This window comes from Falco punctatus (genome assembly GCF_963210335.1).
Source record: "Falco punctatus genome assembly, chromosome: 1".
Taxonomy (NCBI): domain Eukaryota; kingdom Metazoa; phylum Chordata; class Aves; order Falconiformes; family Falconidae; genus Falco; species Falco punctatus.
The window spans coordinates 51525092-51538685 of record NC_137580.1 but is presented as its reverse complement, the minus strand read 5'-3'; the positions used below and the strand labels follow the sequence as shown (position 1 = coordinate 51538685).

Here is a 13594-nt window from a genome sequence, read left to right as displayed (position 1 = left end):
AACAAGTAATGAACAGTGCAGCTGCTCACCACTTGCTAACCAATGCCCAGCCAGTTCCGGAGCAGCAGTCCCCAGCTGGGTTTCACACACACACAGACACCCCCCCCACCCCCACCCCCGGTTTATATACTCAACATGACATCATATCTTATGGATTGCCCCTCTGGCCAGTTTGGGTCACCTGTCCTGGCCGTGTCCCCTCCCAGTTTCCTGTGCCCCTCCAGCCCTCTCGCTGGCAGGGCCTGGGAAACTGAAAAGTCCTTGACTTAGTATAAACACTATTTAGCAACAACTGAAACCATCAATATGTTATCGACATTACTCTTATATTAACTCCAAGACACAGCACTGTACTAGCTATTAGGAAGAAAATTAACCCTCTTCCAGCTGAAGCCAGGACAGCATGCACAGCTGTGGACCTGTTGGAGGTTGGCAGCTATGTTTCCTGTGGTCTGAGCGAGACCTCGTTTAGACTGTTGGAGCAGCATAATCTTTGGTTGATACTGGGTTTCCTCCATGGCACCACGGTCATGTTCAGCATCAGTCATTTGTTATACTCTTTTCACCTGTGGCAGCAAACATGGTAACAACTCAATAACAGCATCATGCCCAGAGCTTGCTCTATTCTGTGGACTGAATAAGATTGAGGTCTTGATAAAAATAATAATAATCAAGTCACAGAAAATTGTCCCTCAAGACTCTAGTTCACCACATGATGTGTTAACCCTGATCTGAGTGCAGTACTAAGCTAGGGAAGGTAGTACCTTTCTCTGTACTCTGTCTTCCACAATGACACTGCCAGATGTAATCATGAAGAGTGTAATATCTGCATTACTCCACAATATAAAACTAGACCTTAAGCAGAGATGTAAAACTTAACAGCGGATGTATCAAATTAAAAGTCTGCTGATTTTCAGGCTGGATTTATATTCTGTTTGCCTGTCTATGGCAAGCCAAGATTAACAACTACAACTTCACTGTGGTGGAGCAATTTAACCTATGCTTATCATAAACTACCCCAGGAAAAAATTAATGACAGCAGGTTTGGGCCATCCAGCCTGATTAGTTCAGTTAAATCAGCTGTCTGGCTGTTCAGGCAGCAAGTCCTCAGGCTGACTTCTGTCACTTATCTTTCATCTTGCAAGTTGCTGTCAAATGAGTGATCATTTAGGAGCTGCTGCTGTTACATACAGAGTCTTCTGCTACCATGGACCTAATCTTCTAGTTATCATATGATAAAAATACCCTTTTTCTTCTCAGCTCCCTTTTTGCCCTTAGGAGATTCAGGAAAATCCATGCTGATGGTAACCTGAAGTGGATGTGATAGCAGACAGGTGTCATGAGTATCTGAGATTGTGAGAGGTGGCTCTAGCTGGAGATAAGGAGAGGCAGATTTCACACATAGCTCCATGTGCAACTCCTGTATGTTATTGCTCTGAGAAGACAGCTGCTGTCCTTGATGTTCATGGCAGGGGAAGTTTCAGGGGTAACCAGCAAAAAATGTTCAGCACTGCTAGCAGGTACTGGATGCAGCCATACTAGGGAAGTATTCCATCACTTCGCTGTCAACATGATTTTTCTAGTCATCAGTAACATTCAATGGTAAGCCTCCATGAATTGTACCAAATCCAATTTAATTTCTTTCCATTATCACTTAAATGTTAAATGATGGGTGGAATATTTTTGTGATGTGTTATTTTAACATCTGATTTTATTTTGTGTAATTGCAGGACATGTTCATATCACTGACTTTAACATAGCAACCATAGTGAAAGGCTCAGAAAAAGCTTCTTCTATGGCTGGCACAAAACCCTATATGGGTAAGTTTTTAAGACCATCTAAAAGTGTAAGACAAGTCATACATTAAGGCTGACTAATAGCATATTAAAAGATTTTAAGTTGTAAAAGTTTACAATAAATGTGAACACCTGGTTTTGACAGTATATATGCTAGCAATGGAAAATATTGGAGTTAGAGGAACTGGACAGGAACTTGGTCTCTATGCTGCTTTTACTCGGGTTCAAGCAAATTCAGCAGAATTTCATCTGTGTTACTTTCTGCAAGCCCCACATCTGGAGACAAGAATATATGATTATATTTGCACCACTGTGGTTATGATTTAGCAGAGAACATGTAATGTCAGTTTAAAAGTATCTAAGCACATCTTTAATTGCTTTAGAGTTCTATGTAACTAACTACTTAAGTGCTTTCCAAATGGCTTTCAGGGGAATTTTATACATTTTAATTATGTTTTCTAAATGCATAGATGTGAGAGCAAAGTTCAGTTAGCTTGTCCTCGTGTATCTAAAAGTTAAGCATCTCGGCTAAGTTAATAATTCAGACTTGACCTGGAGCTGAAGGACAGAAGGCATTTCCCGAAGGTCATTTGTCCCACCAAAGTTCGGGCAGCTTCCATGAGTGAGAATAGGTGTGATTTCTCCTATTTTTGGCTTCCTAATCAACTGCTGCTTTAATTCTGTCTGTATATGGAATTGTCATTGCCTGCAGAGATGACTAGCTTAAAACTAAACATACCTGGGTTCTGGAAACTGTACTAAGAGATACGTGTGTCTCTATGAGACTTTTTCTAGCAGACATGCTCAGAGCACTTCTAAGACCCGTACAGCGGTAAAATATTAGTAAATGATCATATTCTGAAAGTGTCATTTGGGGAACTGATGGTCTCTGTGTCACCACAATCCTGCGTATTAGCACAAGAGTGGAAGTGTGTGCCTAAGAAATAGAACTTAACATACACATTTTTCACAGCATAAAGAGCACTGTACAAACCTGCATGTGAAGCACACAGGCATCTGCAAGGTGCATCCATACCAGCTGTGAGACTGTGTCAGAGCAGTCCCAGGCACTGGAGCAGAGTTGTATTTTCAGATATGATGTGATTTTCGTCATGAATCAACAGTTAGGAAAGGCTCGGTCTATTGCCCCTGAGCAGCTTGTGCGTAGCTCTCCTGTTTGGCAGCTAATAGGGCACAGTAACACGTGTGTGGCCACACTGTGCCACTTGGGCTCAGGACCAGTGCACTAACCTGACACTGATTAGCTCACTCTTATAAACGTTTTCAAAACAGATTAAGTAACATTTTAAGTAGTCTTGACTCCAGCATTTAAGTTATACAGATGAACGAGGTTTTAGAATAAAATTTTCTCAGCATTTTATGTTGGTTAGCTTTAGCTGAGTGTCCAGTTGAGTGTCTTTGCTTAGGTGAGATGGCCAACACTGCACAGGCATGGGATAGAGAGCATTAGGAGATGAAATCTGAGCTTCCCCTCAGGACCAGTATCTGAGTGTTTGATGTTGCACCACAGATTCCCTATTCATTGTGGTGAAAAAGGGGGAAGGGGTGCTGCAACCTCACTTACACCAACAGCTTTAGTTTAAAAAGAACTTGCTTGAGCTTTTCTGCCAGTATGTGGTGAGTTTATTTATGAAAAAAAAAAATCAACCAAAAAACAAAACCACCAAAAAACCACCCAGAAATAGCCAAACCACTAAACAACAAAAACCCAGGAAAAAAACCCATTTTTTTTGTCTATAAGTAATTTTTACCTCCCCCAACATATACAAATAGTTGTACAACTGACATGTGAAACTAATTGCATTCACAGAACTGCCCTTACATACACGATGACTGAAATGTTAAAAAGATTCCAAGATTTTTGAAATGGTAGTTTTACATTTCTGTGAAAAGCTTATTTCTCAGAGCTCACATACTCTGCTTAAATAGTTGCCTAGAATTTTCTAGTAACCATCATCATTAGATGTGCAAATTCTTATTACACAGATTATTGAAAAATACCTGCAAAGAGTAACCATTTTGCAGAAGTTCAAACAAATTCAGAATAGATATTTTTCCATATTTAATTGTGGTGATGACAGCAGACTTAATGATAGTCTTTTCTGACATTTAATTTGGTAGTCAATTAAATGGCTCTTTTGATGACCTTACATATTTAATTTTGTTGCACAGTTTTACATTAGAAAGCATAATTGTTACAAAAGCAGAAAAAAGCTGAGTACTTGCTTAGGGGTCAGTTAGCATTTCAGCATCTGTCTGTTATGGTCTGAATGTGTGTAATGAAGAGATCACCTGGCGGCTAATTATCAGAAGCAGAATAGGTATAACACCTGTACAAAAGTGTGTGTGAGTATTCTTCAGATACTCCACTGAGAGTTAACAGGAAACAGTGTCCTTTGGAGCATCTTTCAGACCATCTGCACACGTCAGTGGACCTTCTTAGTTCATTGGTGGTCTCTGCCTGGCTCTTCTCACAAGAAAAAACCCCAGCTTTAACAACAGAAAGCACAAAAATCTGCAAGTACTAAGTGCTATGATTTGGTATTTAAAGTGCAAAATTATGAAAAATGGCCCCATCCTCCTGAAATTCCTACCATCTAAACCCATGAGGAGTAACTTGTTCTTTGTGTAGCTGACATTTGCTGAGAAATAGCACAAGGAAGGAAATCTTCGGATTCATCTTAGAGAATATCTCTTCATTTTTAATCTATTTAGTGCTGAAGTGCAGTCCACCCTGCTTAACCTCCACTTATGTCCCTTTACACAGTATTCCCCATTGGCTAGAAAATGCCAGAACACTTGCATTTAGTAGGAAAATACTGATCTCCAGGATAGATTATGTCCTTTTACAGCCTTATTGTTTTGTAATCACTTGTCAGCTTAACATCACAGGAGGGTTCCTGTAAGAGCCCAAGCTGACCCAAGCAAGGAGGTCAGCTATAGACTTAGAGAAGGGGAAGATGGGAGATGGAGCCAAGATTTTACCTTTGCACAGTAATAAATTGTTGTCTTTGTTCATTTCAGCTCATGGAGTTGTTCTGCCCCTGGACCCTCTCACCTCCCTGCCCTTCCCGCCCCCCCACCCCACCCCCCATCAGGTCTCCCCCGTATCTAAGAATCTCACAACAAGAAGAAATGGTACAAGATAAATGTTCTCTTTCCCATTATGAAGAGGCTGTGGCACCATCCACCAGCTTACTTTCTCTCCAGTGTACCTCCCTCACCTCTTGGAAATGCAAAAATCCTGCAAAAGCCGTGTGCCGTCTTCAATACTCAGAAAGGGTCAGAAGAGTCATCCTTGCATTTGTTTGGAGCTGTAAGAAGGCAGGAAAGCTTTTAGAGCTGTAAAATATTCTCTGTTTCAGGTGAAAAGTGATGGGTAAGGATTCTCTGTGGCACAGCTCAAGTACCAAAGCTTCAGCAAACCTCAAATATTAAGAGTTTGACAGATATGGCTATATGCAGAAATGCTGCATTTTCCTCTGAGTGCACTGATTTTGCTTCCTTTTCGCTTTTAGTTTACACATTTAATTTTGTGAAGAATCATAACTTCAGTGAAATGCTACAAAGACTTTTCAGTTGCAGTGCTCAAATTCAGAAAGTTTTGGGTTTGGTCTTGGTAGTTATTAAAGTCTGTATGATTTCTGGCTTTAAGGCTTCCACATGGCTTTGTCTAAGCTGTTTAGACAATGAGAGAAATAGAAAAAAAGAATTGGGGAGATTGGTGTTATGGTTGGCAGTAAGCTTTCGTTACCAGGAGTTCAAACCATGCTTCAACCTTGGTGTAACAAAATCATCTTCAAACAAGGTACTTGCTGAGCACCAGAACCAAGGAAACTTAGTAGTTCCTGTAAGACATGCCTTATGCTGTGTTTGTTTTCATGATGTTGAAGGTATGAGATGTGATGAAAGCTTTTTCCCCTTCTTGGAGACTTATAAAGGTGTACTCCCATGAGGATCCTGTTATGTTTAATCAAATATGAAAGCAGTCACCAGCCTTTTCCTTAGGAGAAATACTTACAGGATTTCTCACTTCTTTCTGTAGCCAATTTAAGGAACTAAACAGAAAAATGTTCTCTCTCAAGCATCCATCCATATTTAAAATTTGAATAAAATAGGATGAGAAATTGCTAGGGAGAAATTTTCTCACATGCAGCATGACTGCATAAAACTGATATCCAAGAAAAAACAGTGTTGTGAATTGATACTGTGTTGTAAAAATGCACCAGCTGTTCTGATTAAAATACCCATCTTGTAATGCTGAGCATGGTGTGAGTTGGCTCCTGCAGCCTTTGCTTAATCCCACTTCGCATTAGCCTTTTTGCCCCTGTGTCTTTCTCAGCCTGAAATTTTCCCTGCCTATTTCCCTGCAATGTATCTGAACCTGAATGTTTCTCCAGAAACCCTGGTAATTTCTCTGTGTTCCCCTTTACCAGCTGATTCATTCAGACAAGGGAAATACCTGCCATACATAGGCAACAAAAGCATGGGCAATGGGGAATCTGAAAGGAACGGGGCCAACAGCCTGGTGAAACAAGTTACTTCCAGCTGCTTCTGCAGTTTTACTTCTCAAAGCCTTTGACCCGAAATGCTGAAGTGAATCCAGCTTTTTAGTTCGCAGGGGGGGTGGTGGGGGGTGGGTGTCTTCAGAGTTTGTCTCGTACTGTTCAGATGGCTGCAGCTGTGAAATGCAATGTGTGCCCTAAGTGGGCTTCGGAAACTTGTGTGTTGCCCCTACCTGATATTATCATTACAAATTCACTACTCAAACCTTCTGCAAGACCTGTGAACGAGGGTGTTGTCAAAGGTATTGTTGTAGGAATAGCCCTTTGAAAAGTCCTGTTTTCAGACTGTCATCCTACGCTGGCAAGCAATGCAAAATGTCCTTTGAGACCTGACCGACTTTTGGCAGGCATGGCTGCTGCCAACAAACGAACACAAGTGCCGGAGGGGGAGCCCCCTGCCCCTGCACTGGGATGTAGACCAGAAAAGCTGGTGCTGGGCAGGACACGGTCCCTGGCCACAGCCTGTGCCTGAGATAATCAGCCATGGCTCTTTCTTCCTGCAGAAGGCTATTCATTAAGCTGCTTGTGTTTAAAGAAAGTGTGCCTTTCCCTGGCTGGAAGCACCCGTGTTTGCCATTTTTAACACGGCTCCATCTTTGGGTGCCAAAAAAACCCCAAAAAACAAACAAACAAAAAAATTTATATTGGTCCCTCATGCAGGCTGCAAGAAATGTGCTTGTGTCTCAGAGGACATGTTCTGTGCTGGGCACCCACCCACAGTAGCAGCCCTCTCCTCTGCAACAAATCGGTCAGCCTCAAAACGAAACGTGAAATACTAAAATGTATCTTAGAAAACATTACAGATTTCACCTTTTGTTTATGCCTCACTCTGGCATGATTTAGATGTATTTGAGTTCTGTAGCACATACTTTTTACTCACTGAAATGTTTCCTTTTTTGAATGATCAATTTCCCTACAATTTTTGTGAGTGTCGCAAAACCTTCCCGTTCACAGGTGTTAAATTTTGGGGGTTTGGTGCCTGTTTTTTTTTTTTTTCTTGTTTGTTTCTGGTGGTAGGAGGGCTAGGGGGGTTAGGTAGAACCTTAGGGGTTTTCTTCAACAGAGGCTGGAAGTCATCAAAATAATACACTGTGACTTAAACTAATAAAATATGTTTCATGATATAAATACACCTGAAAAAAATCCAAAGCCAATAAAATCAGTAGTAAATGACATGAACAGTTTCAGCTACCCCTCTCCTATCCTACAGGCTTCTCTCAGGTGTTCACAGCTGTTTTCACAGGTTGCTGTCACAGTGAAGAACAGCTGTATGCCTAAGATTACCAGAGGCGTGTGAGTTTACAGAGATCCACTGAACTTCTAAAATGTATGAGTCATCCATATTTATTAATTAATACTGTGTGGGAGTACTATTGGACTCAGTGGAAAGCTAGTGGATATCCCACTATCAACTTTACAGGTACAGGAAAAATACTTTGTAGGGCTGTATTTGTTCCTGAAAATAGGTACAATACAATAGGGACAAATCTGGAGCTGGATTTTCATAGGTGTTCAATGTTGATCTTCCTTGCACTCATGCTGAACAGTGCTCTGAAATTTAATAATGTTTTGCAGCTCACTGCTTTTTGAGTGCAGCTAAGGCAGTGTTTAGGTTTTTAAAAATCCCACCCTTTTCCTACTGAGGGTTTGGCTGCCTGTCTACAGAGTTTCACCGGTGATGTTGCCACCTGTCCTTTTGGTCCCGGGGAAATATCACAATGCCAGCATGAGCAGGGAGGCTTCTGTTTGTTCTGATAAGCAAGAACCAAGAGTGGACATGTGAAGCTTTGAGGTGCTGAAATAAATACTTGCTGTACTGAGAGTTTTTTTCAGCTTGCCCTGGGAGCACTATGGCTGAGGGGATTAAGAAATGAGCTGCAAGTGGGTATTCAGGTTTTGGCTTTGCTCTGACGCTAATGAGTTGGCACACAAGCAGCTGAAAAACTTCGGGAGATCAGGAAAGAAGTTACTGTCTCTAGCTGCTTTTCACTTCTCTGTGTTCTCTGTCCTGCTACCATCCTTTGAGATCTGCCAGAAAAACTGCTAATAAAATATTTTCTTTGACTATTTTAGTGGAAAAAAAAAACCCCAACCAAACAAAAAAACCCCAAACCAAACAAAAAACCACACTGAGTTCAACTGATACTTTTGGTTTGGGTGTGGGTGATTTGTTGGGATTTTTTTGTTTGGTTGGGGTTTTTTAACTAGTCTGAGAGAGCCTGATCTGACGCGGAGCTGTGCAGGCACATCTGAGGGGGAAGAGGTGGAAGGGGGTACAATAAGCAGGGACTACCAGCAGCCCAGTGGGGCATTTCTGCCCCCTGGATCGCTCCTGTTCTTTGGTCAAGCCTCGCAACTCCCCAGGTCTTTTGCCTGCACAAACTGAAGCAAAAACGTTTGCTAACCTGTGAGGAGTATGTGAGGCAGGAGTATGCAATAGTCTTTCTGATGCGTCCGGTACACAGACTGTCGTGCAAATCCCCGGTTATTCGGACCGATTAATTTCAGTAGTGGAACAGAATGGCTGCTGGCCATACACTGGGCTAATCTTCCATATAGCAAATGCATATTTTTGGACGCAATGCCTTCAACAAGTTGCTAGAAAAACTGACAGTGCAGCCACTGTGAACTTTTGGATGGAATAAGGAAGGTACTTCTGTATAATTTCATATTCAACAGCAGGAGACCATGACACGTTCACTGCTGCTGGGCTTTCTTTCAATGGGGCTAGTAACTTGAGGCTGTTTCTCTGAGATTGATCCAGATGTTCCACTACTAAGGGCTTCTCTGTGCAAATGCAAAGGCAAGAAGTGGGTTCTGTTCAGTGGCTGAGCAATGCAGAGGGTTTTTAGAGGACAGCACTCTGAGTAAGGACAGGAGAGGTTTTATAGCCATATGGCAAGCTAATAAGGCATTCTAAATGCAATGTCTGTATTCAGGTAATGGTATCTAAAATATTTACTTTGAATAATTGCATTAAATATGAGTAACGTATACATGTATAAAGTCATAGTTGCAGAACACAGTAAAAATCCTCTCTGAAGGATTGCAGTGTTATCTACTGCTATTGTGTATATGTATGTATATATATATATACAGATACATCTATTGAGGTGTATTATGTGAATAATGGCCCAAAATCGGGTACCTTGCTGTAACGAGCCTAGACCTCATGCTAGAAAATTGCTGGCCCATCATGGCAGGGCTTTAAGCAGCACTTTGCTTTATACAATAGAAGCTAACAATTGGCTAGTCGAAAGCTCTGAGTCAGAAAGCTGCTATAATCTAGACCCTTTTAGCACACAAGAAAGTAAACACTAGGAGGTAAATTTATAGTTTACAAAATCCATGCTTATATTCAGGGAGAGGGAAGTTGTTTTCTTCCATTTTGCTCTTAAAACAGCTTCTACTCTAAATAGAAGATCACTTGTCATCACTGTAGTTTGATTTCTGATTTCTATTTAAACCATGACCTAGAAGAATTACTCTGAATTTACTTTCCACAGGAAAGTGAAAATTAATATTTTCTTATCACAATGCTGAGAAAGCAATTAATATGTCACTGAACCATCTCAGTCCAAGGTTCTTGGGATTTTATTTCAAAAATCAAGATAAATTCTTATTCAGCTTAGCCTGTTGTCCATTAAGCCTGATGCAGCAAGGTGAAACTATGAATGTGTTACATAAGTCATTCACACATTTAAAAATTAAAAGGATCTAAGTTTTAAATAGCTTATCCTGTGCTAGTCAATCAAAATATTGTTTACTCTGTGTGCATTGTAAATATCCATTTATATATGTATATATACACACACAAATTTTATTTATTTATTTTGATTTTTTAAGATCAGGGACTAATATGAGGAAGGAGAATGCTACCTGGCAGTATGGTAACATATTGAACTTCAGTTAACGGCACTGGAATGTATTTTCTTATCTATGAAATATCAGGCATTAGAATAAATCCCATGCCAGTGAAGTATGTTTTGCTAAAACAACTATGGCAGGGTGTATTTCTTTGCAACCCCTGCTGTACACCACAAATCCCTAATACTCCTTACTGATGTGTAGGGTCTTTGCTGAGATGCAAATAGATTGCGGAGGGCTCTAGCTAGCCAACTGGATGAATAATGTCAGAGTTTGCATTCTTGAGAAATGTTTTGGACATGCCTACCTGAACTTGATTTTTCCAAAAAATTGAGGCCAAACCAGTATGGCTTTATTTTTTATTTTGTTTTCTGTTTGTAATATTAATAACATTTGAATAATTGCATTAAATATGAGTAACGTATACATGTATAAAGTCTAGTTGCAGAACACAGTAAAAATAATCCTCTCTGAAGGATTGCAGTGTTATCTACTGCTATTGTGTATATGTATGTATATATATATACACACACATACACCTATTGAGGTGTATTATGTGAATAATGGCCCAAAATCAGGTACCTTGGCACAGGGTGTTTTGTAGGAATTAATGACCAGCTCTCATTGACAACATTTAACTACGCATGGACAGTCAGCTCCTAACAGCTATTCAGTCTTGTGAGACTCACTTGCAAGTCATTGCTTAAATATACTGATCATTCAGTACATAGTAAAGGCCACTTGAAGAAGGGTCTAATGCATTCATCTCACTTCACTTTCCCTCTCATCAACCCGGCAAAATTTCAAAGCAGCCTATTGAAGTCCACGATGCTTCAAAGTAAAACAGCTCTGTAAACTTCTTAATCAACACTTGGCAGTCTCCTGTGTAGTGGTAGGCAAGTAGATCGGGTACTTTTTGATTAGCTTCTCACTGAGGAAGTGAGACTTAAATCAGTTCATCAGAAAAGAAACGTCACCTCATGTTATTTAGAATTTGTATCAGAGCCACTCCAAGCTCTTCATTTTATGATTTGGTCTGATGAATTATCTTTCTGATTAAATGGTATGCTCCATCAAAAATAATAACAGCTATTCTTTGTGCCAACCGTTCCAAGTGATAGAACTCAAATTGACTATTTATCGTGGTAAGTATTTCCAGACTCACCATTGGGCACTGAATTAAAATGGCCTGAATTTCAGAGACCTGGAGCACTTACAGTTTAACTATGGAATTAAATGATACCTATGAACACGTGGCAGATTTTTAGAAACCCTACCTAAAAGCATTTTATCCGATGAACAAAATGCTCTTTTACAGTAGGAAAACATAGTGAAAATTGGGTTCAGTGTTGTTTGCACTTACATTGATGTTCTCTTCTTTCAAGCTCATTAATCATATCATTAGATACTGGTAGTCTTCCACAAATGGGGTACATAATTACCAATCAATTAAATAAAACTTCAGTTTTGTATTTTATTTTTTACAGATATTTAGGGAAATATGCATACAATAGGAGATGTATGCATATAATAAAGATATAATGCAAATAATAAAGAGGAGATGCATCTTCTACATAATTTACATTGTAGATCATCTGACTGCTATGATAATTGCAATGAGTAGTTATATATATGAATTGATTTGTCAGAAATAACTCTCACACAAAATTATTTGGAGTCTCAAGTATGGTTAAACCCACAGAACAGGAGTATGGATATCCCAGTAAACCCCTGTTTCTGAGATGGATACAGACCCACTAGATGTGCTTTTATGTTCACTTTTTTATTAGCCATTCTCCAGTACAGTTTTGTTTTAAAGAGGAAAAAACCCGTTTTTTTACTTCCTACGGTCTACAATGATATGGTGTTACTAGAAAGATACAGTGCAAAAGTATCAAAAGAGAACTCTGAAAAGGATTGATTTTATTAGTTGGAAAAAAACCCACATTAATTGGAAATACATATTAGGGACAAACAAGGAATAAAGAGAAACACACTTAATGCAGCACAAAGGTGGGTTCATTTTATGTCATTTTTTCGTGAAAGCATGAAAGTATGTTATTAAGAGGAAAAATACAGATGTAGAAAAGAATTATCAGAGGATTTTTAGCTTGGTGAGCTGCTAAAGTTAAATATGTGTATTTACTCATTATCATACAAGACGCAGATATGTTCCTGATTTTATTGCTTGCCCTGCTAAAATGAGCAGAGATGTTCCAGCTTGGAATGGCATTAGCTGTGAAATTCTCTGTTTCCGTAGTTACCAAAGTCTTGCATGAAATGTGTCAGATTGAACTTCCGCTACACATAAAGAGTAATCCCCCAAACCAAAAGACTGCATTGCTGCTGAGATCCAGACTTTCAAAAGTCCCTGGTACTTTGCGTGAAGGGTGCCTGAGCAGGGGTGAAGAGCCCATGCAGTTCATGATGACTGCCAAGAGGAAGAAGCTGTAAACACCCCATTGAGACTTCTGGCCCTAGACCCCTTCATCAGCCCACTCAGATGTGCTGTGAGAAGGTGATTGCTTCAGCTTCATTAGCACTGTAGGATTGTAGGGTGATTCACGTCAGCAGGGGCCTCAGGAGTTTCTAGTCCAACCTCCTGCTCAAAGCAGCGTGAGCAGGGAGCCTGCACCAGGTCACTGCTGTTGAAGGGACTCTTTTGGGCAGCTCTGGTAAAGCAGTTCTCCATCATGTCAAAGTTGTTTCTTCATGGGGAGTTGTGAGGATGTGGGAGACCTACCAACTGCATTGCTTCTCCACTTGTCTTTGAATTCACCCTTGCTACTAGACTTGCTATTACTTGATTTTATTATTTAAAGACTGCTTCCACCGTGCAAACTTGTACTGCCTTCCCTGTAACTGTATGTGATAGTAACTACAGGTCTCAGACAAAAGAATCTCCAGGATCAGACCAGTATTAAACCTGCATATTTTCTTGAAAAGCCTTTGTTCAGTAGAAATTGTTTGAGGAAAAAGATCTGAAACTCTCGTTCTTACACGCACTCTCTCACTTCTGTTCACGTGAATGAACATCTGCAAGCAGAATCCTTGCATTTAGGTAGATGCATGGGGGTAAAAAGATGTAAGTATTCTTCTCATCCTAAATCTGTTATGATAAGAGAAGTTGCATGCAGAAAGGGTGCATACAGCAGAGCTTTTGCCCTTGATCCAAGCTGGCAAGCTCAAATCTTGCCATCTTTTGGAAGAACCTATCCACAGCAGAGTGCAGGATGGCTGTTCAAGTTGAACCTGAGATCAAATTCAAATTTTAAAACATTACGGATAGTCTATTTCCATAGCAATCCTAAAGAAAACCAATGTAGAATTTTAACTTTCAGATTT

The 13594-nt window shown here is 40.1% G+C and overlaps 1 protein-coding gene across 7 annotated transcripts in view; it reads left to right on the top strand.

The window, feature by feature from the left end:
• Positions 1 to 13594, top strand: part of STK32B (serine/threonine kinase 32B) — a 180554-nt gene that overhangs the window by 129251 nt on the left and 37709 nt on the right. For 5 of the 7 annotated variants that reach the window (XM_080373474.1, XM_080373477.1, XM_080373479.1 and 2 more), the window contains one exon: positions 1731 to 1820. The exons of the other annotated variants lie outside the window; for them this stretch is intronic. In XM_080373474.1, coding sequence (XP_080229600.1) covers positions 1731 to 1820 — 90 coding nt within the window. The remainder of the gene's footprint in view (positions 1 to 1730; positions 1821 to 13594) is intronic. 7 annotated transcript variants of the gene reach the window in all.